The 22377-nt window shown below is 42.6% G+C and overlaps 1 protein-coding gene across 4 annotated transcripts in view; it reads right to left on the bottom strand.

The window, feature by feature from the left end:
* Window positions 1-22377, bottom strand: part of MSRA (methionine sulfoxide reductase A) — a 275276-nt gene that overhangs the window by 61030 nt on the left and 191869 nt on the right. The window contains exon 7 of one of the 4 annotated variants that reach the window (XM_083831270.1): window positions 13427-13483. The exons of the other annotated variants lie outside the window; for them this stretch is intronic. Within the exon in view, the coding sequence (XP_083687396.1) occupies window positions 13427-13483 (57 nt within the window). The remainder of the gene's footprint in view (window positions 1-13426; window positions 13484-22377) is intronic. 4 annotated transcript variants of the gene reach the window in all.

Here is a 22377-nt window from a genome sequence, read left to right as displayed (position 1 = left end):
GACACTGGGAGCTGTGCTGGGTCAGGTTTCCGTGTGCTGGAACCCACTTTGAAGGCTGGGGAAGCTTTAGACCCGTCAAGGCAATGCAAAGTCAAGCGCTGTAATGAATCTTTGAACTAAAACTATGCACCTCATTTTCATCTCAGCTAAGGCTTGCTGTGAACTTCCTGCACTCGCTGTGCAAAGAAGCCATGAAGTGAGTAAAAAAGGAGCTTAAGTAACGGGCAGGCAATACAAAGAGAATCAGAAACCCGAATTCTATTAGCAACCAAAATCCAAAGACTCAAAACTCTGAAACATCATGAGCCTGAAGGGGGGAAATCAGCCCTGTAGAGAAAGAAATAGGTGCAGCTTTGAAACATCCTTTAATAGAGGATGACAGAGAATCACCTTGTCCTATGGAAAAAGTTACTCGAAAAAAATGAGCTATTAGAGCCTGAAAGTCACCAGCTTTCTTGCCTAAATGAGCATGAACATGCATTTCTCTTCCTAGAGGTGCCACAAAGGCAGAACCAACAAGCTTACTGAGAATTTTGCAAAGACTCCAGTACAAAGCACTGAAAAAAAGAGACTTCCTTGGAAGGTAAACTTGATTTCCCAAAGGGGGTGAGTAAGCAGTCATTTCCCTCACAGGCAAATGAAAGCAAAGATGAGCTTTCAAAGATGTCATTCACAAAACTGCCCTTAATGGGAGAGCAGAGTGACTGAATCCAGGCAGGAAATTAAGAGACAGAGCAGGGATGGTCATTTTGATGAGAAGACTCAAAGAGAACAGAGAAGAAACAAGGGGGCTGTGCAGGACTGTTATCTCCTTTGACTGGGTCCCATTAACACAACATGTCGTGTGAGAGAGCGATGAAAAGAGTGGAAATCTTTCAAAAGCAACTTTTTCAAAGGTGTCATTCTGTTTGAGTTTCAGAACTTTTCTTTCCAAATATGCCAAAATACATCCCAGCAGGACAGACAAGCTTCTGCTGTATGGATTATCTGATGATAGGGATATCGTCATGGAAACTTGATCTTTGCTCAGAAGCGATTACTTACTCCTGCTCTCATTCCCTTCATATATTAATAATAGGGTTTTGTGGGGGTTATTAAGTCCATGACAGACTATGGACCTGAATCTTCTCTCTATGGATTTCATCCTGTTTTTCAGCTGCATTGTTTCCCATTTATACATAGACAGAGGTAGCGGCCCACAAGTACTAACACGGCCCACAACAAAAAGAGGCCTCCAGCCCCGATGCCTGTGCCCATTTCAGTGAGGAGACACAGTACCCTGTCTTCTGCAAGTGTGGGCTTTTAGACTACGAGCCAGTGGACCACCAAAGAGCACCACAGATTCTGAGAATACAACCTATACCGTGGTAAATTTAACGAAATAGACAAAATGGGATTCTCCTCCCGAAACTGTGACTTGAGCGTTTAGAAGTAGGTTTTTATGCTCCCTTTGAAGACAATAAAGATCTACTGCGGAACATGGTTGTCTAAACACAGACATCCCTATGCGTTACTTGAGGTGCCACAGAAAATCTTGTCCAGCCACTGACTGCCATTCCCACACCTCACATCTCCTGTGGGTACTGAGTCACGTCTGCCAGCTCTATGTGAACATCTCGGGTATCCCAGATCACCGTTAACAGCACCAGAGATATATGTGTGGGCAACTAAATTGAGCCCAGAGGAGCCCAGAGAGCAAATCAACTCCTAAAGTAAACATCTATCCACTTTTGGTCAGCTGAATTGCTCTGGAGCCTCTGACCGCAAGGGTTTGATTCAGATGTCCAAACACAGGCATCGAGCAACTAAGGAGGTACTCGGGTACCTTTTGCTCTCCTGGGCAAAACCCCATGGGAGACCAGTGGAACAATCTGATGGTATGGACAGCAGCCACAGCACTCTCTGTTTTCTAGATATATAGCTCTTCCTGTAAGCTCGCAATAATTTCAGCTCCCTGTTGGAAATTTTACCCCTCCTGATGTCAGGGAAAGGAAAACTTATATAAGCTAGGAATAAGCAGATGTTTACAGTGATACAGATGGCCTATTCAAAACAAGATACCTTGTATAACAATAGCGTAATATATTATTATAGGGATTGAGGCTGGAAAGAAAAAGCAATGTTTAAATGCACATCCATTTTGCCTGTGCAGAATACTCCTCAAGTCCCAAAGGTTAGGTTTACCTGAGTAAAGTGAGCAGGATCAGGACAGTCTCAGGTACTGGTGCATTTGGGTGGCCCATGGCACCCCCGGTGTCTGTCCCAGCACTGCCTGTACCAGGGACACAGAGAGCCAAGGACTGACCCCAGAAAATAATATGGCCATGGCCCCTCTGGTTTGTTTTCATTTGAGCAATTACATGAACATGATCCATGTGGCCACTTGGGCTCAGGACCAAAAAATATTTAATAATAGCTCTTCTGTTGCTGTTTCACGTCCCAGCTTCGCTGGGTTTATATGCTCTGCTTCCCATGGACTGTAGTTGCAACATCCACGTGTGATCACTGGTCTGTCGTCACCCTCCCACCGTAATGCCATTCATACACTGGTTGTGTTCAGCCTGGTCAAACCTACCTTGTGTGTGCTGACTCCTTATGCATCATTTCTACGGGGGAAATTCACCCCTTCACTCTTTGCAGGTCCCAGTAAAAAGGCAAATAAGGGAAACCAAGTCATACATATATTTTCAGAAAAATAACAGGTGTTGCCATGCTTCCCACAGCCCCCACTCTATGTTACTCTCAAGCTTACACGAGGGTTAAGAGGTGAAAAATGATGAAAACAATGCAATGCAGATGGGAGGAGGAGGAGTCGTGTGATGATGAACTCACAAGGCGACACAGGTTCGCAGTTGGAGCCTGGTGACTCTGGATCACCTCAGAACATGTGCAGACCTAAAACAGGCTCTTCCCACCCTGTGGGACCACTCAGCTGCCTCTGCAACCCATGAGAGATGTGTGCCTGGAAGGGCTGAAGGTAGAGAGCCTAGAAAAAACATATACAGAGAGGTAGGAATAAAATCTGGAGACATTTGGGTGAGAAGCGTATGAAGCCTGCCAGGCTGGTAATCAGAGAGGATTTCAGATGGAATCAGGGCCTCTAATTACAACTCCTTTCTCGAAAGTTTTCTGTGAAACGCAACAAAATCTGATCCAGTTATGCCATGTAAGTGAAAACGCCACTGACTTGCATCAGTGTAAACCCAGAAAAGCTGAGAAAGGCTGTTTGGGTTTATTTCTTTCATGCATCTGTGTAGCTGCACTGTCAAGATGCATTATTTAAAATCTCAGAGAAACACAGTACGATTTAGTTAGTCATTTTGTACACAAAATAGTAGGGACAACAGGTACAATTACTTCAACGGCAGGCGAGCACCCTGAAGGCTACTTGAATGGTCACTGATGAGCCTGGAGCAGTTTTACAATACCGTTACATTAAACCCTGAAACCTGTTGTAGAGCAGAGATGATTTTTAAAAGGAGCAAAATCTATAGTTGACTGCCCTCTTCCTCCTCCCTCCACCCCCAGGCCCCCCAAACATTGGGTCTGGCGGTTGTTCTGATCCCTGGAGTTTGATGCATGTTTGATTCACAGACTGCAGCATGTCTGCACCAGATGGCCCCGAGTTAATGAACACAAACTCATCACTTTTACTCACGAGGGAAATGTGCAGCTCAATCTGATTTGTACTCGAAAACTAAAAATATTTTAGTATTTTTAGTGAGCATTTTACTGTTACAAAATGGCATTTGAGGAAAGCATTAAAAGAACACAGCCTACCCAACAAATGTACTGCCACAGATGAAGAGCAGCGCTGCGGAGCCATTCCCCCTTCTCATCAGAGCTAAGTTAACATATTCCCAAACCCTAAAACTGCAAGCAGCACATAAAGAAAACTATAAGATCTGGGGCCTCCTCAGGCACCATTAAGCCATTTGCAAAAAACCTCCTGGGTTTGCTGAAAACGGGCTTGGGCACCGACTTCGTTACCACAGCAGGTTTGAAAGGATGCGGGTCATATTCTCAGCTAGCAGAAAACAAAGTGAACGCTTGGAAACCACCAGAGCTGTGATTATTTCTACCAGCTAATGATCGGTCCGCATGGGGTCACCGTGATTTACACATGTAGTGCACAAGATGTAACTGCGTGAGAATACAAAACACATAAAACAAACATTACAGTACCATGATATATGAAAGGTTTTTCCCCAAGAGGCCAAGAGGCACATGAAAACCAGGTCCCCCAGTCTACAACCCCCAAATGGATTAATGCTTCCTTTGGAATTAAGGGACACAAAGTCACGATATCACCACACATGTCAGGAACCACATTCCCAGCCTTTAAAGGAATCTTGATTTCACTGTTCACTCAAAAACTGTTGAGCATGCCAAAACTTTAATGTAATTTCAGCCTGGAATGTGACTTCCTTACAACTTTTGGTGATTTTACAGTCTCAAGTGTGATATGCAGCAAAAGATGATAAGACACAATTCTTAAAGAAATTGTATAGTCATCTGGAAACTTGCTGGAGACATTGCATATTGATTGATGTATATATTCAGTATAGTTGGGTGTTGCTCACGATGTAGAGTTTTTGCTGTTACTCTTCCACTGTAGTGATGGATACTCTACCCACAGTTCCAAGACTGCCATGAATAAATCAGGTTAAAAAAACAACAACAGAGCAGAAAGCAGCGTACTAACCATAACTTTACACCACATTCTTCAAGAAGCAAGCTGGCAAAGCCAGGTCACATAAGACCTGACTCCCAGATGCCACTGATAAATTAGTCAGAGCTGGGCATCTGGGTCTGACAGCTGCCAAAGTCCTGCCAGCAGTAGGCACCTGCCAAACCAATCTACGGGAGGCAGAGCACATTTCCCTTCCCCTCTGAAAGGCAGAGGCAGTGCCAGGAGGGAGCATTACTCTGTAATGACTTGTTTCTTACAGAAGTAGAACACAAACATGCATCATGTGTGCACTGCTGGCTCTGTAGCTGTATTCCCACAGAGCATGGGGATTGTATTCTTGAGGGCCTATTTACCTCTTAAACTACTCTATTACGAATTTTCTCAACTATGACCATCTCCATTATGCAGTTGTAATAAAGTTATCAGTTATTAAACAGCAAAGTACCAACACAACACCACCACATACAAAGATCACTGTCAAGCAGGATTTTCTCAATGGCCAAGCCAATAAAAAAGATAGATAGATAAAGGAAAATGAGAGCGTACTGAGAGGCCATTGTGGTCTCCTAAACCACAGAAGGGAAGAATTAGCAGCCTCTTAAACCATAGACGGGAAGAATTAGCTGAGAGAAACACAGACTGCGCCCACCTAGGTCACATTCACCGCTAGATGCTGGGAAGAAATCCCTACCCCAGGGATTTCCTTTGCTTCCTGCTCTTTACACTGCCTGAGACAACTTTCTTCTTTCCTACAACTCTCCACTACAGCGTCTACGTTCATTAGGTCAGAACTGAAATAATCACCGTTTGCCATGACAGCTTCTCAAGGTAGGGATCACCTCTAAGATAACGCAGTGTCGGGGCAATGCAGCAGGAGATCCCACCTCACCTGGATCATTAGCACAGTAAAACCAACCCCGTCCCAGGGGACCAATCTCACAGCCATCACAAAATGAGCAGTATGCACACATCCTCCCTCTCACAGGATATCTCTGTTCTTTCACACCCAAAAAAAAAATCAAAGCTTTTTCTCTTTTTTAATTTAACATGAAACAAACGCAAGTATATAAAGCTTGATTACCTTGATGTTTTCTAAAAAAAATTGCTTTCTAACGTACCCTGTGTAGTCTACAAAGTATAATAGAGATCACAGGACAGTTTGGCAGTTTGGGCTGGCAGAGAACTTAAAGATCATCGAGTTTGAACCCCCTGCCATGGGCACGACCCCTGCCCCCAGCCCAGGCTGCCCCCAGCCCCATCCAGCCTGGCCTTGGGCACTGCCAGGGATGGGGCACCCACAGCTCCTCGGGGCAGCCTGGGCCTGGGCCTCTGAGGGAAGGATTTCTTCCTCATGTCGGATCTAAAGCTCCCCACTCTGAGTTTAAAGCCGCCCCCTTGTCCTGTCCCTACCCCTGACACAGAGTCCCTCCCCAGCCCTCCTGCAGCCCCTCAGGCCCGGGCAGGCCGCTGGGAGGTCTCCCCGGAGCCTTCTCCTCCCCAGGCCCAACACCCCCAGCTCCCTCAGCCTGGCTCCAGAGCAGAGGGGCTCCAGCCTCTGCTTGTCCTTGGGGCCTCTATGAGTTCTTCTCCCAGCCTGTGCTCATGTCTGGGATTGCTCTGACCCAGCTGCAGCACCTTGCACTTGGACTTGTTGGACCTCATTAGGTTCACGTGGGCCCATTTCTCATGTCGGATGTTGGAAAGAAATCTGTTTTGCTTAACTGAGGGAGTCAAAATTCAATCTAGAATGAAAAATGAGTTACAACTTTACCTCTGTTATCATTCCTGCTTATCCACATTATGATGTACTCAAGCTACCACCTGAACACGTCCTCCGTTTGGAAATATTTCATTCAGACTCCTCTAAGGATCCAAATAGCTGTAGCAAGCGTGCCTTCATCTCATTAATCTACCCCCCAACACAAACTTTCTGATGTGCAAGCTGTTCAGTCTCCCTGTCCTTTACAACCAGATGTAAACAATGGATGTGCAAGACCTTTGACAGGGAGAGCAGGCCATCTATCACCCGCGACAAGCCAGCACAGTGGGGAGGTTGTAACTTCTTTCACTTGATGTCCCAAATTGTGACTTTGAAAACAATGGGAAGAAGCGTGCGTTCCTCTTCCACGCTGCAAGGGGAATCCTGCTCCAGTCAGGATTGCTTCTGCTGGGCTGATGAATAAATAAACCTTATAACCAGCCTGGATTTAGGGAGCCTACTGTTAATGCTGCCATTGCCCTGCAGCTGCAATGCCATTTGATTAGTGATGGCGACAAAGGTACCATGAAGTTACTGACGCTTTGTACAGACTAATTTTAGATCCTCCCAGAGCAGCATTGCTCTGCAGTGCCGGACTGGCATCTCTGTAATCAGGAAATCTCGGCTCATGTTTTCCAACAGATTCCCTTGCTCACCTTCTCATTCTTTCCTTACTCACACTCCTCTGAAGCGTACGCCAAGGAAACAAATAAAATTTCAGACTATGCCTATGCACCATTAAAAATAGGCATGAAGCACTTTCCATGCATAATTCATTCTTCCTGTATTTCCAGTCAAGACGTCTTCACTTTGCAAGTGTAAAGTGACAATTCTTGCAGATTTGGGAAATAATCTTTTACATCTGTTACAAGCTAGCAGACACCATTTGGCAAGTGTTAAAAAATACCATATAGGACCAGGAATACGGCGTTCTGTTTGGTTAAAAGCATTCTTGAACTAAAAGTCTTTAGGAAAGAAAAATGACTTGAATGTTCTTTCCTTCGAGCAGGAATATTCTCATTTCCCAGCCATTTCTCTCTCTAATTCCTTTGTGTATTTTGTCCTCCTTATTCCTCACCCTCTCCCTTTTCACATGCATCATTTCACTGGATCATCTTGTCTTGCAAATACATATATATACATAAATTATTATTATGTTAATGGTACTGAAGAAGCTTCAATTCCCTTCCTGCTCAGGACTCTCGTGTCCTGTGCACACAGCCCTGCTCCCCTGGGTCTCCCCCTCTCTGTGTTCACTCTTCCCCTGCCTTTCCCACCAGCCCGCTCTTCTCTATCAGCCCAGTTCAGTCTCTAACCCAGCGTTCATTTCCTGACTACCTAATTTAACTCTCTACTTTTAAGTCTTATTAGTCTTGCATCAGAAGCGCGAGGAGTAATGCTGTCATAACAAAGAGAGGCAGAGCTTGTAGGCCCACTTTACAAAGTGATTTAGCAGGGCGAGGAGCACCTTGCTGCATACTAATGCTGTTTTAATAATGCTGCCCAAACACCCCGGTGACTGTGCTAACAGTATGCAAGCTCCGAATTAGCAGGGAATGCGATTTGTGTGCACATGAGGAGTTAAGATAATGGGTGAATGCACACTTCAACCAAGTTTGCCATAAGCAGTAATATCTCTGAGACTCAATTCTTTTCTCTGCATTTCATTTAGATGTTTTCTCCTGCTCTAATACCGTCCTTTGCTCTCTACACTTAAATGCACTCCATTTGCATGCCAGCCCTTCATTTAAAGAAATAATACAACTGATGCTATCCATAGAGCTAACTAAAGCAATATGTATTTAATTAAAATGATGCTGACACGGCAGCTAGGTTCACAATTTGCCGCTGCTTTTGCACCCACTCGCAAAGACTGTCAGCAAAATCGTCTGAAATGCTTCAGGGGCCCAATCCTGCCATCTCTTCCGAAATTACCAATCTCCTCAAGCATCTCTGGCGCATCCTTTGAGGCTCAGCCTCAAAAAGAGCTCTGCCCTCCGCCGGCTCTTGCAAGCGCTGCCTCAGGCATGGCTGCAGGGTGTCCTTCAGAGCGGAGCCACGTGCTCGAGGACGTGTGACATGTCCTAGCACTGCTGCCCAAGGGAGAACTCATTTTTACTGGTATTGTACTGACAATATGGCTGGCACAAAACCGCCCACCCACAGTAATAAACAAGAGGCTTCTACGAAGTCATGTTCAGTGTCTGAAGGAGAGGAAAACAAGCTTCTGAGTTTGTTTCGTGCTTTGGAGGTAAGACACTAAAAATATCAGTTTTTTAAAGAATTATTAACAAAACAAGACGGGGAAAAACATTGCTAACGTGTTCCTTTCAAGCAGTACTCGAGCAACTTTAGAAATGTTAGATGAACTGTATTGATTTTCCTGTTTGTGGCTTTGATGGGAACTTAATTGAAAAACTCAGTAACTCAGGTTCCACAGCAAAATTGTGGAAAAAACAAAAAAGCAAGGGAGTTTTTTTCTGGTCGGCCAGGAGAGGTGGTGACAAGAGATCTGCTACAGATTTTACATTCTCATCTCCTGGAGTCTGAAATCACACGCACTGTATTCACTGCCTATAGACAGACATTGCATTTTGTCAGTACAGCTCATCATGAAAGCCAGGCTGCTGGCAATTAATTTTTCTTCTTTTCTTTTCTTCTTTTTCATGTGATTAGAAATGGTCATACGAATTTCCATCAGAATCATTTCAAGAAAGTGAAAAAGGAGGTAACACCCTGGCCCTCTCCTTTCTGGGTGATTAGCTTAATACGAAACATTGGAAATAATCCACTAATTCTGAACTTATTCCTCGCACACATCTTGGGTTCAAATATCCTTTATTGTTCCTAGATCAAAGAATGCAAGGAAAAGCCTGAAGAAGCAGAGAGTAAGTGACAGGGCGGAATAGCATGTGAAGACATGGAGGTATCTTTTTAGCAACTAATAGGAAAAGTGACACATTCCACAGTTTTCCTCTACCCATTTTTTTCAGGGGAAATACTTGCAAGAGGCTTTGGTGGTGTCACTATATTAACTTGCCAGTGTGTAAAATGATCCTTTAATCTAGCTTTGGCCCAGAATGTGAGTTTTTCCCCAACTTTATATGGCACAGAGCTTGAAACTTTGCCTGCAAGCTGCAGCCCTCACGATGAGGCTGGTTACAGCAGTGTGTTTTCCCAGAATCAGAGCTGAAGCTCCACTAAGAAGCTTGAGCTAGGGGATAATACATCTGCCTGTTTATTTAGTGGTATTTCCACAGATTTGTGTTTTCTCACCTGGAAGTATTTTCAGTTCAAGGTGATAGTTAAATATTCACTTTTATCTGCAGAGCTTCAAACAAAACTGGATGTGTTTATGCCTTTTTCCTTGTAATACAGCAACAGCAGTCAGCGCCAGAAGACTTGATCCTACAGCTTCCCAGTGCAGGGGAGAAGGGGGGCAGTTTGTGACAGATCTGAGAAGGATCCTTGACAAAATGAAGATACTCTAATCCGAAGGTAACATCTTATTTGCCCAAGTGCTCTCGACTTTCAGGAAAGCTACTGGCTAAGCGCTAGACACTCGTTAGGTGGACGTGACCTTAATCGAACGGATGAGATATGTCAGTCAGATGCACTTTTCCATAGCTGTGTCACAACTCTAAGTTGTGTACCATGCAATATCGTGTAGCTCACAGCCTAACAGTGTCACATGGAAATGTAATTGTATCACAGTACAATATGATGATATGAGTAAAGCCATCACATGACAAATTGCCCCAGGATGATAGTATCTGTCCCACATTATATTATTTTGGGAATAATAAACATTATATGTAGGAAAACACTAAGCCAAAATAAGCTTGGTCATCCCACAGAGCTTGTGACAGATGGCAATTCTGGTTCCATAATCAAAGCAATAATTAACCTAGCAGTTTTTAAAAAAATCAAGCCACACTGCAAATCAGTTCTCCACATCAGGGACACTCTGCAGTATTCAGTAGTGTTTTCGTACACACTGATCATCTGAATTAAACATGGTTACTCACAGGAAACCTCTGGTCCTGCAGAAAACACCATGGATCAGCAATATCTAGTTCTTATTTCAAGTGTTGAGATCTAGCAAAAGGAGGCCTGAAAGTGGCAATGAGGATCTGTTCTAAAGACCTAAAATACTGATTATGTCCAGTCACAGAGTACTTGCACAGTTGATTCCATGCATGTAGCCCTTTTTGTTCCACACGTTAAAAATCTGTGAACAGGTCTACTTCAGTATTTTACTTATGTGAGATCTGTATTCAATGTAAAAGCAACTGGTGTAAATAAATTCTAAATTCTGTATTGTGTGCTGGTGAACAAGTTGGCTCATCAGGACAAAACATCACTTCTGCCTGACAACCAAAACACCTAAACGTTAAAGCCAGGACTTTAGGTTTATGTGAGCAAGCTTAATTTGGAAGAGCATTTTCACACTCATTAACTTCTTTTTTATTGGCCAAGTTCACATATCAATTACCCAAGATCTAAATGAACTTACGTGCATGAGAAGTCCCTCTCAGCTTTAGGGGTCTCTACCTCATCTTTTATCAGACCCACCTTTATGAACTGACACATGGGAACGGTAAACATGTAAGAAATAATTATATGCGTGTATATGCAACAGTGATAGATTTGTCAGTTATGTTTAGCAAAGAGCAAAAGCCATCTTACATTGTGATTAGAAAGAGATGCGTTAAGCTTTCTCTGTGTATGGTTGTCATTAAGATGATGGGAGTTTGGCGCCCAGACTAAGAGTTTTGCACGGGTAACTTTAGACAATGTTAAGTATTTTATGAGGAGTGTGACAACCACTCATTTGAAATTTGACTGACACACGATCCTGGGAAACCTAGCTTTCCAGCCATCATTAGAGTACTCTCTGGCCATAGGACTTGCTTATTTTTTGCTGTACATCAAGTCTTTTCATTACACCAGGCTTTGCAGCTCGCAACATTACACAAACTGCTGTAAATAGTAGGACACACAAAACAAGTGTACTATATGGTCCAGAAAATTGAATATTGATGAACAAAGTAATGGTTCTCCCAATTAATCTATAAATTCATAAAGACAAGGCACGGGATGGAGAATAATGGCTTAATGCAGTCCCAGCTCTTTCAAAACAAGGAAAAAATGAGGTTACATTAGCTCATAAAATTGTAGCACTTTGCACTTACATGGCCACAGGTCTGAAAGACCTCCTCCTGTGTTACCAAGTTCGGCTTCCTGCCATTGGAAACTCACATACATCCTTTCATGAACTTTGCAAGCACTGTTGCATAAACACTTGAATTTCTTACTCCTCTATTCTGTTTCGGCAGCTGTTTCAGTACCCACTTACTCTAATGATTAGAAAACATCTAATTTCCAGCCTAAATGTAAAGATGGCCAATTTATACCCACTTGGATTTGTGCTAACATTGTTCTTTACCTTAAATAACTTTCTTGCTCTCCTGAAATTTACTCCACAGATTTATTTCTAGAAAAACAAATCTTTTTTGACTCTGCTTGTTTGCTAGATAACAAATCACGCTCTTTCAGCTTTCTCTCATACAATACTTCCATGTTCCCCAATCACCCCGGTAAGACTTTTCTACACCTGTACCAATTAATATGCCATAAAGATGAGTAATCAGAGTCATACAGCATCCTGCAGAGGGGTCTGAACTAGTGCTTTGTGCATTAGTGTTATAGAAAATAGCATGGCCTGTAAGTCCCAGGCCCACCACCCTGCACCCTCCTGGTGCCTCTCAGTGTCACCCAGTAGTGCTCCCAGGTTCTTCTCAGTGCCTGGAGCATCTGAAAATCTCCAATCACCAGAGAAGGCTATGGCACAGGTTCTTTTTAAATATTTCCATCCGTTTTCTCAACAAGCAGAACAGCATCCACCTAAGTGCAGTATTTAAAACGACTACAAAGAAGAGTATTCCTTGAATTCACTGTGATCAAAGGCAACAGTAGAAGCCTTTCTCATTCACAGAAGCAATTCTTGATGTGGAATGGCTTCATTCATACTGGAAAATAAAGTGTGCTGAATCATTCATTATTCATTATGCAGTCCTCAGGCCAAGCAGTGCAGCTGGGCTCACATCCAAGCAACCAGACTCCCCTACTCCCAACGCTCTGGCCACGCTGAAACTGCCTCTTGAGAACAGCCCTTCACCTTCAGATCTGTCATGGGCATTGCTTTGGAGAGTCAGAGTGGGGCAGGGCTGAAAGCGTGCCAGGACCACGCTAACACCTGAAGAGTGTGCACAGTCATAGGGCAGTGCTTGGACCCGGGCCATGGCCATGGTCAGCGTGTCACTACCAGCACAGCGTTGGCATGCACCTGAAATACAGAATAAAAGAGCCCAAGCAAACAGGTTAATTGTAGCTCACTCTGTGGTCCTGTTCTGGACAAACCCACAAGAGAGATGTCTACCAGTAACCAAAGCTCGGATTCAGTTGCCTAACACAGACACTCTCTTTTGCTCTCCGGGTGATGATTCGAAGGGTGTCGGACTCCTGCAGGTCCCTTGGTTTATCTAGCAGCCCCATACAAAAGTCCCAGATACCCTGAAGCATCTCATCCTGCACCAGGTGCTAGGTTTAGATAACCAAATTTAGATAACCAGCATCCACCACAGGATTACCAAGCCATCAGAACTTTTGTTCAAGTTTTACGAACTGGCCGAGGTCATTCAGGGAGGCTCAGGACCCCAAGCAAAGGCACTTGCTGTATTTATGTACAGAAAAAAGGCTTTGGGTGTTTCACTCTGAGGCAGAACAAGCTCAGACTGAAGAGGGAAGATTGCAGGAAAAAGCAAAACCAGAGCAGTCACGCAGAAGCAAAGCCTGCAAGGTTAGTGCTATAGTGTTGACAATAAAGGCAGCTGCACCAAAGGGATAAAACCAGACTTTCTCCACCTTGTGCACAGCGTTTCAAAACCACAATGGAAATAAGACCTACTTACCAGCATCAGTGTATTCAGCGCTTTTATGCTGGCATATGGAATTATTTCATTTTTGTCCTTTCAATCGTGGGCAAATTCCAAAAGTACAAGTTGAAATGGAAAAAAAATACAATGACATTTTATTGCAGTTTGTATTTTCATATTGAACCATCAGCATTAATAAACACTTCAGAGCCTTCGGAGGGTAACATTTCCCAGCCCCTCGGTGCTCTACCTCATTACCTTTTCATTGGGTTTTGTTTGCTTCTTTCTGTCAGAATAAACATGACGCATTGTCATACATACAGCAGGTCGGGTGATGACATTTTTTAATGTTCACAGAACAACCTGACCTCCTGCTCACATTCAGTAAAAAGAAAATAAGGGAACCCCCTGCTTTAAGTTTTAAATGCTAACTAGGTTCTATATTTGATTTGTTTTTCCTTCCCAGCAACACTAATTTCAAATTGAACTGCTGACTCAATTAGCAAAATGTTGAAGTTGTTGAGACCTTGTGTAATATTACGTCCCATTAACAAAAAGGGAGCCAGCGGTGGTTTTGTGCCAGTAAATCCAGCACCAGCATTTTAATGGTTATTTTAATTAAACAAATTAAATTAATGAAGGCTTCCGCAGAATGATGAATTACACCAATTAATATATCATTGTTACATGCTAATCCCATTTACAATATTATCTTTAAACATTGATCAATACATAGACACACAAGGCATAAACTGACCGATCCCGAGACAAGAAAACAACCAACTGGTACAAAAGAAATGTACAAAAATATAAATCTAACTACATTTCACCTACAGCCAAGTTGTCAAGGACTGCAGCATTGATAAAAAAGAGCCTTTCAGTATGCCTTTTTTTTAGTAGCAATAGTAAGAACTATATATATTGAAGTGGTAGCCAAAATAGCAACTGGAAGTTGAGAACATGAGCTCTACCACCTCCTAGAGAGATCCAACCTTCTTTTCCACAGCTGCCTTTAGAAGGCCAGTGTGGGATTTAGCTGCCCGATGTGACCTCTGGACAACTCAAGGGATTTCACACACTTGGTTAGGACAAGAAGATACGAAGCTTACCACTGATGTCTGCTCTTAGACACGAAGGAAAAAAAAAAAAGTTGTTTATGACGAGGACTAATTGATAATAAATAGAATTGAAATGTCCTTAAAGATGGAAGACTAGGATGGGATTTCCACTGGAAGAGGCTCCACTCACAATAGATGGAAACAGAAGTGTACGGGTGGGTCAGGTGTCCAAGCAGCATTTTAAAATGGGGCAGACAACCAGAGATCCTACGGAGCGTGGCGAAAGGTTTTCCTCTTCTTTTGATGCAAATTTCCATCTCCCTTTTTTTTTTTTGGCCATAAAATATGTTATTTTATTTCAGAACAGCACCCTAGACCCCCACACAACGGGCAACAACTGAGTTGTAGGGAACGTATCGTGCCATTGACAGCTACTTAAAACAGACTGAGGGGGAGCTGAGATTAGGCACGCTGATAGAGACTCAGGGAAAGATTATATAGGATTGAATGGGAATAACCAAGGAAATGGAAAAGATGCAAGGTACCAACCCAGCTGGATAATACAGCCATATAAAGTGCAGCAGGCGTGCCTGAAGATGCAAAATGTTGTTCACACAAGACAAAACGCTTGCCCTTATCTTCCTGAAATTCCAAACATTAAAGAAAACGGAAGAAAAAAAAAATAAGAAAAGATTTTTCAAAGAAAAGGAATGAAAGAAGCAGGGACATGAAAGGGACTTGTACTCTGCTATAAAAAGACTATTCACAGTTCTCTAAAGTACATCCAACACCAGCGTCGCTCCACCAAGCTGGTGGCTGCCTCGCTGAAGGCATGTCAAAGCCCAACCCCAGCCCACGCTGGGAGCCCAGCTCACACACCGCACTGGAGCTTGATGGATGCCCTTTATTATGCCAGATACGGGAACCAGGAGTGATATTAATCTCTGACAACCTTTCCTCTCACGTTTTCCAAGTTCATGTTAATTTGACTAGACAATCCCGGCTCATGCAGGCTTAGTCTCCTATGCACGAACTGTTCTAAAATAAATATATCTTTGCAATGGATCCAAGCAAAGGGATCTTTGTGAAAGATAAATATATCTTCATAATCTTTTGTAACACAGTAACGCTGATCCCAAACTTTGGAGGTTTAAGAGCAGTGATGCCCTGTGTTAAGTGGTGGCACGTGAGCCATGATGCCGCAACCCGACTGAAAATCCGCACGGGTTTTCCGTCTGAGGAACAAAGCCCATATTCTGATTCCATTACACAAATAATTAAAAAAAGAAGGAGTGGGGTTTACTTTATTCGACTCACTGTAGCTGAAGTGAGCCCGCCCACGGCCCCGGTGCTTATACCTGGCGGGGAGTGAGGGGCGAAGAAGCTGCAGACGATATAGCAGGATGTTAATTCAGGCCTATTAATGAATTCAGAGCTAGAACAAATCAAAGAAGAACTGTGCTGAAAATATAAAATAAAATAAAATAAAATAAAATAAAATAAAATAAAATAAAATAAAATAAAATGAAATGAAATGAAATGAAATGAAATGAAATGAAATAAAATAAAATAAAATAAAATAAAATAAAATAAAATAAAATAAAATAAAATAAAATAAAATAAAATAAAATAAAATAAAATAAAATAAAATAAAATAAAATAAAATAATAAAATAAAATAAAATAAATAAAATAAAAAAGAGCTACAGGTGTAGATTGTGAACTGGCATTATCCCCTCTTGTTCATAAAATGACATGGTAATTCTAATGACAAACTATGTTATAAATAGACACTTAATTACAATATCTTAGGTCTGGCATCTGCATTTTCACCATCTGAAAGGCAGAAGCCGAGGACCGTTTGCTGCCAAATTGGAGACCTCGGCAAGACAAAAGGAAGCAGGGAGCGAAGTTCAACCAAACCCGCAATCTGCCGTTCTTCACACCCTCCACTTGACTATTGTCCTTCAGCCACGGCGCTGGAGGAGAAAGCAAATGCCCTTGGCCCCTGATACCCCAGCAGCAGCCATCCAGGGGAGCCCCCTGCCCTTGGGGCACCCCCTCCAAACGCACCCCAGGTGGCTGACCGGGGGAAATGGCCACCGGGCACCCAAACCCGGACATTTGGGGCTTTTTCTTCCTCCTCTCCCCACCCGGTCCACGGGTCCTCTGGCTACAGCAGCTACCATAGAAACCGGAGCGCTGCTCTGCAGCACACGGAGCAGATGTCACGCGAAGCAAGATGAATGCGACGTGGCGAGGGGGGTGGATGCAAGAGGAGGAGGAGGAGGAGGGACAGCAGCATCACACGCTCAGAATTAAATGTTCCCACCAGAGGGAGTGAGTCATTTTTGAAGTGCAAAGCTGCAATTTTTTATTTTTTTTTTTATTTTTTGCTCTCTCAAGGCGCATCCGCAAGCACGGCGGTACAAAGAAATGTGCTTTCATCTCCTTCGCGCAGGTGCTCGAGTCGCCCGTGCTCCGCTCTCTAATGAAAGCTGTGATTTTCTCGCGATGCTAAATTAATGCCTGACCTAAAGCAACTAGCCGAGCCAGAACTGTGCTGTCATTTCAAAAATGCCCTGCGAAGCTTTTTCGCTTCCTCTCTCCTTCCAACGGCAGCGCAGAAATATGACACTGTATAAAATCAATATATACTGCACGGGCATTTTACGGCAAAAAGTCACTCCATTTTTTAAGGCTAACAAGCCATAATTCAGAAGCACGTCGCATTTCAACTCAAGGTAAAAAAATACTAACAGACTCTGGAGCAGCGCTTGATTTCCTCTGATCTTACTGTTCAAAATGAACATCGTTGCCTCCAGCCAGCCACGGTTAACCCGCCACATTCACGAAAGGTCATTCTTAATATATTAATCTTTTCCCAACACAAGCATTATTCCCCTTTCCTCCTGCCCTCGGTGCGTCTTGTAAATATCTAATTCCCCATGCCTAATGCACCGTACCAATATATTTGTTCAAACATTATCTGGCAATGAAATTAAGGGTTGGGGGGGAAGAAAAAGGCCACCTTTTTTTTTTTTTTCTATTTGCCAAATGAGTATTAGCTCCCATTGATTTCTGCGGTCTCTGCCCAGTGTCAAGCACTGAGCGTGACAACCGTGAAGAGCTCGCTCAGGACGGGGCTGAGCACCCTCGATTTCCATGGCTGTCAGTGCGGCTGAAGACGCCCATGAAGTTCACGACACAAAAGCCACGAACGCTCGTGAACCCGCGCGGGCACAAAGATCAGCCCCTGCGGGTCCCGAGGAGGGTTTCCACTCGGAGATGAAGGGTCATTCTCAAGTACACGGGATGAAATGTCTGCCAGGCCCTCCTTCAGCTGGGCTGTGTGATGAATTCACGACTACACGCCGCACCGGCAGCAGATGCCTAAAAAAAGATGCCTACTCTTGTAGGCTGTATAGACTGTATATAACTGTGGGTCAACATATATCAGCGCTCCTCCCAAATTCCCTTGATAAATAATACCGATACAGTTCAACGTGCATCTTCCTCTTCCACAGCGAAATATTAAAAGCACAGAATCGATCCCTTCTTGTCATCACTTACAAACAGCAGCGGGATAATTCAGCTTACACGAACGCGGACAAATAACTTCAGCAGACCGGAGTGAGACGAAACGTGATGTTTGGTGTTGCACACAAAGAGCCAAACAAGCCCCTCGTTTCATCCCGCTGCAGCCGTGCTGCGGGGCCACTAGAGGGCAATGAAACAAATCGGGTTTTCCTCCGGCCCCGTTAAATCCCCAGCTCGCACCGAAGGCTTTTCCTCTAATAATCTGTCACGGGATAATGGGGAAATTTATTTCCGATGATTGTTGGCACATAAAATAGCAACCACGTACGTATAACGGCAAGAAGTGCTGGATGAAAAAATAATCATCCGAGATATAATTAGCTGATTGAGATAAAAATAAAAAATATTACAGAAAGCAAAACGAGGGAGATGATATTAAAAGTGCACGTTTTGTGTGTGGAGAAGGAGGAGGGATGCCACAAGCCCTCACCATAATTTTCTAACACTTCCTTGTTCAGATTTTTTCCTCTGACGTTTTCAGCTTCACGGCACTTTGCCTGTTTCATTGATTTTTATTTGCTGGAGGCAATTAATTTCCCAGATTTTCTAGGACAACTGTTCTGACATTCCTGAGAAATAAAATTTGGGAAAATACTGTTTTTTTTTCTATTAAAAAAAAAAACATCTGGGATGCTTTCTGCAGGCAAAACTTGCAAAAACTGAGCCTTGAAGTTTGCCGCTAGGCATCCTCAGCATGCAGAACTAGCTGATAAACCCAAAGTTGTTTAATTTGTCAACTTTTAGAAAAAAAAAGAAAAAAAAAGAAAAAAAAAGTGCTTTGCACACAATCAGTGGCTGTTTAGTACTGAATATTATAAAAGAGAGAATGAGAACCAGTTTCCTGCAGCACTTCAAAAGGGACAAGACAACGCACACAACACAGTGCCAATTTGTACTTGGTTAAAAACAAAAACAAACAACAAAAAAAGGAGCAGCATTCAAATGGTAAGGAATATAATTAGTGCCAATCAACATGTTTTTGTAGAAAATAGGTCAAACAAACCCAACGTCTTTCTTTGATGGTATTATGAGTTCAGCTGCTAAAGGAAAATTTGTAGGTATAATACAGTTAATGTTTTGTGGTTGATTTAGTACCATATAAGCGTTTTAATTAACAAAAGCAAACAAACAAACAAGCAAAAGTGCTACATGGTATCCATACAGGAAACGATGAGTGAAGTAAGATGACTTCAGCAGCAATCGTTATGAAGCGCAGTGTGATTGAGCTTTACCTGAGCCTTAGAAATAAGCACAAAATTAGTGTTGTAAAATTGGAAGATCATATGGAAGTCAGCTACAGCAAGCGCTGACAATCCCGGGGAACTCAAGCAGCACAGATGAGATCATTTTAACACAGTTAAATCCCAAATTCTTCATCTAGGAACAAAGAATGAGGGCCACATCTACAGAAACAAGTATGCATAAACAACTGTGCCCAGGGATTTAATTTGGCATTTGTGTCATTGGTTATGTTCATTCTGGGGTATTGTATCCAGTTCTGGCGTCCTTTTTTACACAGAAAATTGAAAGCTGACTTTAAAAGATGCAAACTTTAAGAAAGTTCAAAACTAAATTAGAAAAAATCTTTTTGGTGAAAGTCACTGATAGAAGCACATTGGTGTGTAAAGCTACACTTCTGACTACCCACATCTCATGATGAAAAATACGTGGTAGAAGAATACTAACTATTGTCCTGAAGAGATGGCAGATCCATAGTTTTCACTGTCAGTCGTCTGCTGTTACAAATATCTGCTTTCTCCTAGTTTAAGCTTCTGGCTGTGGGTCTTCATTATGTCTTTCCCTCTAGCTTACAAAGTGCTTTTCTGTATAAAGGAAGTTTTCTTCTATGAACACCTTAAATACAGTTCCTTTAAAAAAGGAAAAAGTTGTGATTTAACTGAGTCACCTAAAAATAACTAAAGCAAAGGAGAAAGAGCTTCTGGAATGGAAATATATTAACCTCAATAAGCCATGGGAAGCTGGTTGCTTGGGGAAAGGTCGGGACCAAAACTACAGAACAAAAAGTCCCGGGGACTGGGAGCACTGTGTCACTGAGGATGATTTCTGAGTCTCTGAGGTCACTTTCTGCAGAGCACACACCAGAGGAGGTATCTTAGGACACTTTAGGCAGCACGAAGAGGGAACAAAACATTTTGTCCACCGTGATATGTTGGGTGCTTAGACTTAGTCCCTGTGGCTAACAGGAATATAATAAAGGTCAGCTACCAAATATCCATGATTTCTTGCCTGTAAGGTTAAAGACAAGAGATTGTTTTTCAAAAACATAGCCCTGAGGAAGACAGTGCAAGATCTGAAGCCTGGGGAAAATGTGGGACTAGGAATGGAGGGGTGTGGGACAGGGTTGAATGCCAGAAGATCTGGGAAAGAAAAAGGAGCAAGCAAACAATGCAGGAAAGAAACAAACAGCACGTAAAAGGCTAAAACAAACACAGAATGGGAAAATAAAGAGAAAAAGATGGGAGAACTGATTTTTCTCAATCAGCTCGATGGAGACCTATAATGTGGGCTTTGATAGACCTCGCTTGTCAGCGCTGCGCAGTGTGAATGCAGACATCCTTCGAGCTGGAACCTCCCCAGTTAGGTTTGTGAGCCCTGCGGTATAAGATGACAAAAGCACTAGCTACACCAGCGCTGCCTGACATCACTCAAAATGATAGAAGCAGAGATTCCTGAACTCCAATCTGTGTAAAATGGGACTGAATTCATGCAAACCCTTCTACATCCTGAGACATACCCAAATGTTTGGGGATAGCAGCATCTGCCCGGCGTGTTTTCTTCTTTGTGTTTTACAGCAGTTCTTAACAAAATATCTCTGTATATTCCTATATATCTGTGTACAAATAATGATTTATAACACAGGCATAAGCCCATTGATACACCACTGAGAAAATATGGTGGTATCTGTCATAACTCCCTGCTTTCTTGGAAATGATGGATATACAGGAACACAAAAAGAGATCTCCTGGATTTTTCTAGCTGGGTTGGTTGTAATGTCTGCAATCCCATAAAGCTCCAGCACAAGATTAATAATGTGGTTGATGGGCAGCACCATCCTGTCCTTTTTCTGCACTCTAGCTCTGAAATCAGTAGACATCCTGGATCTAAAAGAAAAAGAGATTAGTATACAAGCGATCTGCGGAAGTTATTAAAGGAAAAAAAGATCTTGATGCAAAAAGATCACAAGATCAAAACTGACATGACAATGTTGCTTGTTAAAGCATACTCTGATTTTTCTTTCCAGGAAGTATTGACTTGTTTTCCCAAAAGCTGAGAGCTATATTTGACTGAGTGGCATACTTCAAACAGCAAATAATACACAGAATCCTCCAACAATTCATTGGGGAACAAAAATGCTGAAATGAAAGAAACTCCCGGGCCAGATTTTTATCTCAATTGCATTACTGGAAATCCAAAGTAATTCCATTGATTCTGATGGTGTTGCTCTGGATTTGCAGCTGTGCAGCTGATTTGCATTTGGTCCTGCGAGGAAATCTTGAGAGATGCTTAAGCAGACGTTAACATCAGTTAGAAAGCAACCTCATCAGGGTATGACAATTGTTGATACATGCTGTAGCACATCCAGTTATAAAACTGCTGGAACCTGAGTGCTTAAACAGACACTCCTATGTCCATATCCAGGTATCTAAGCAGAATATTTTATAAATGTTCTGTATCTGCCCTTTCCATGTGAGAGTTTTGTGGAGCTGGGAACTTTTTGAAGTGCCATTCTGTTCTTATATCTCATTTGAAAAAAGAAACGTTTCAGAAAATTTTTTGGTTTTTTATTTTAGAGTTGGGTAAAGAGTAGAAAAATCTTCCATGAGTGCTTCCTTGAATTCTTAACTGAATTAATCTTGGCTTGGGCACTTTTTTGTCCCTGAGAAAACTTGAGGTTTGAACAGCAAAGTACTCTTTGAATCACATAGCTTCGCACTAAGGATAAGCAAGCTGCTTGGATAGCAGAAGTAATGCAGCCAGTCTTCACTACATTCATTAAAAATGCATGTGCCATTTAAAAAGAAAGGCTTTTTGTTTCATTTTTTAAATTTGTATGGAAACTCTGCACCAGGCCAAGTCACTGGACCTTCTCCAGATCAATGCAAGACGTCCCACTACAAGTCTCATCGCTCACCTGGACACGGAAGGATTCACAAGTCAGAGCAGATTTAAGACACTGCATTCTCAAGGCTATTTATCAGGTTTTGTTTCCTGGAAAATGTGCTTAAGTCAAGTTTCAAGGGCTACATTCAATCCAAAGATAAGAAGGTCTAACACGGAACAGCAAGAGCTAATCATAAAACCAGTTTTT

Source organism: Anser anser (genome assembly GCF_964211835.1).
Source record: "Anser anser genome assembly, chromosome: 3".
Classification (NCBI taxonomy): domain Eukaryota; kingdom Metazoa; phylum Chordata; class Aves; order Anseriformes; family Anatidae; genus Anser; species Anser anser.
The sequence above is the reverse complement of the archived record's forward strand: the minus strand, read 5'-3'. Positions and strand labels throughout refer to the sequence as shown.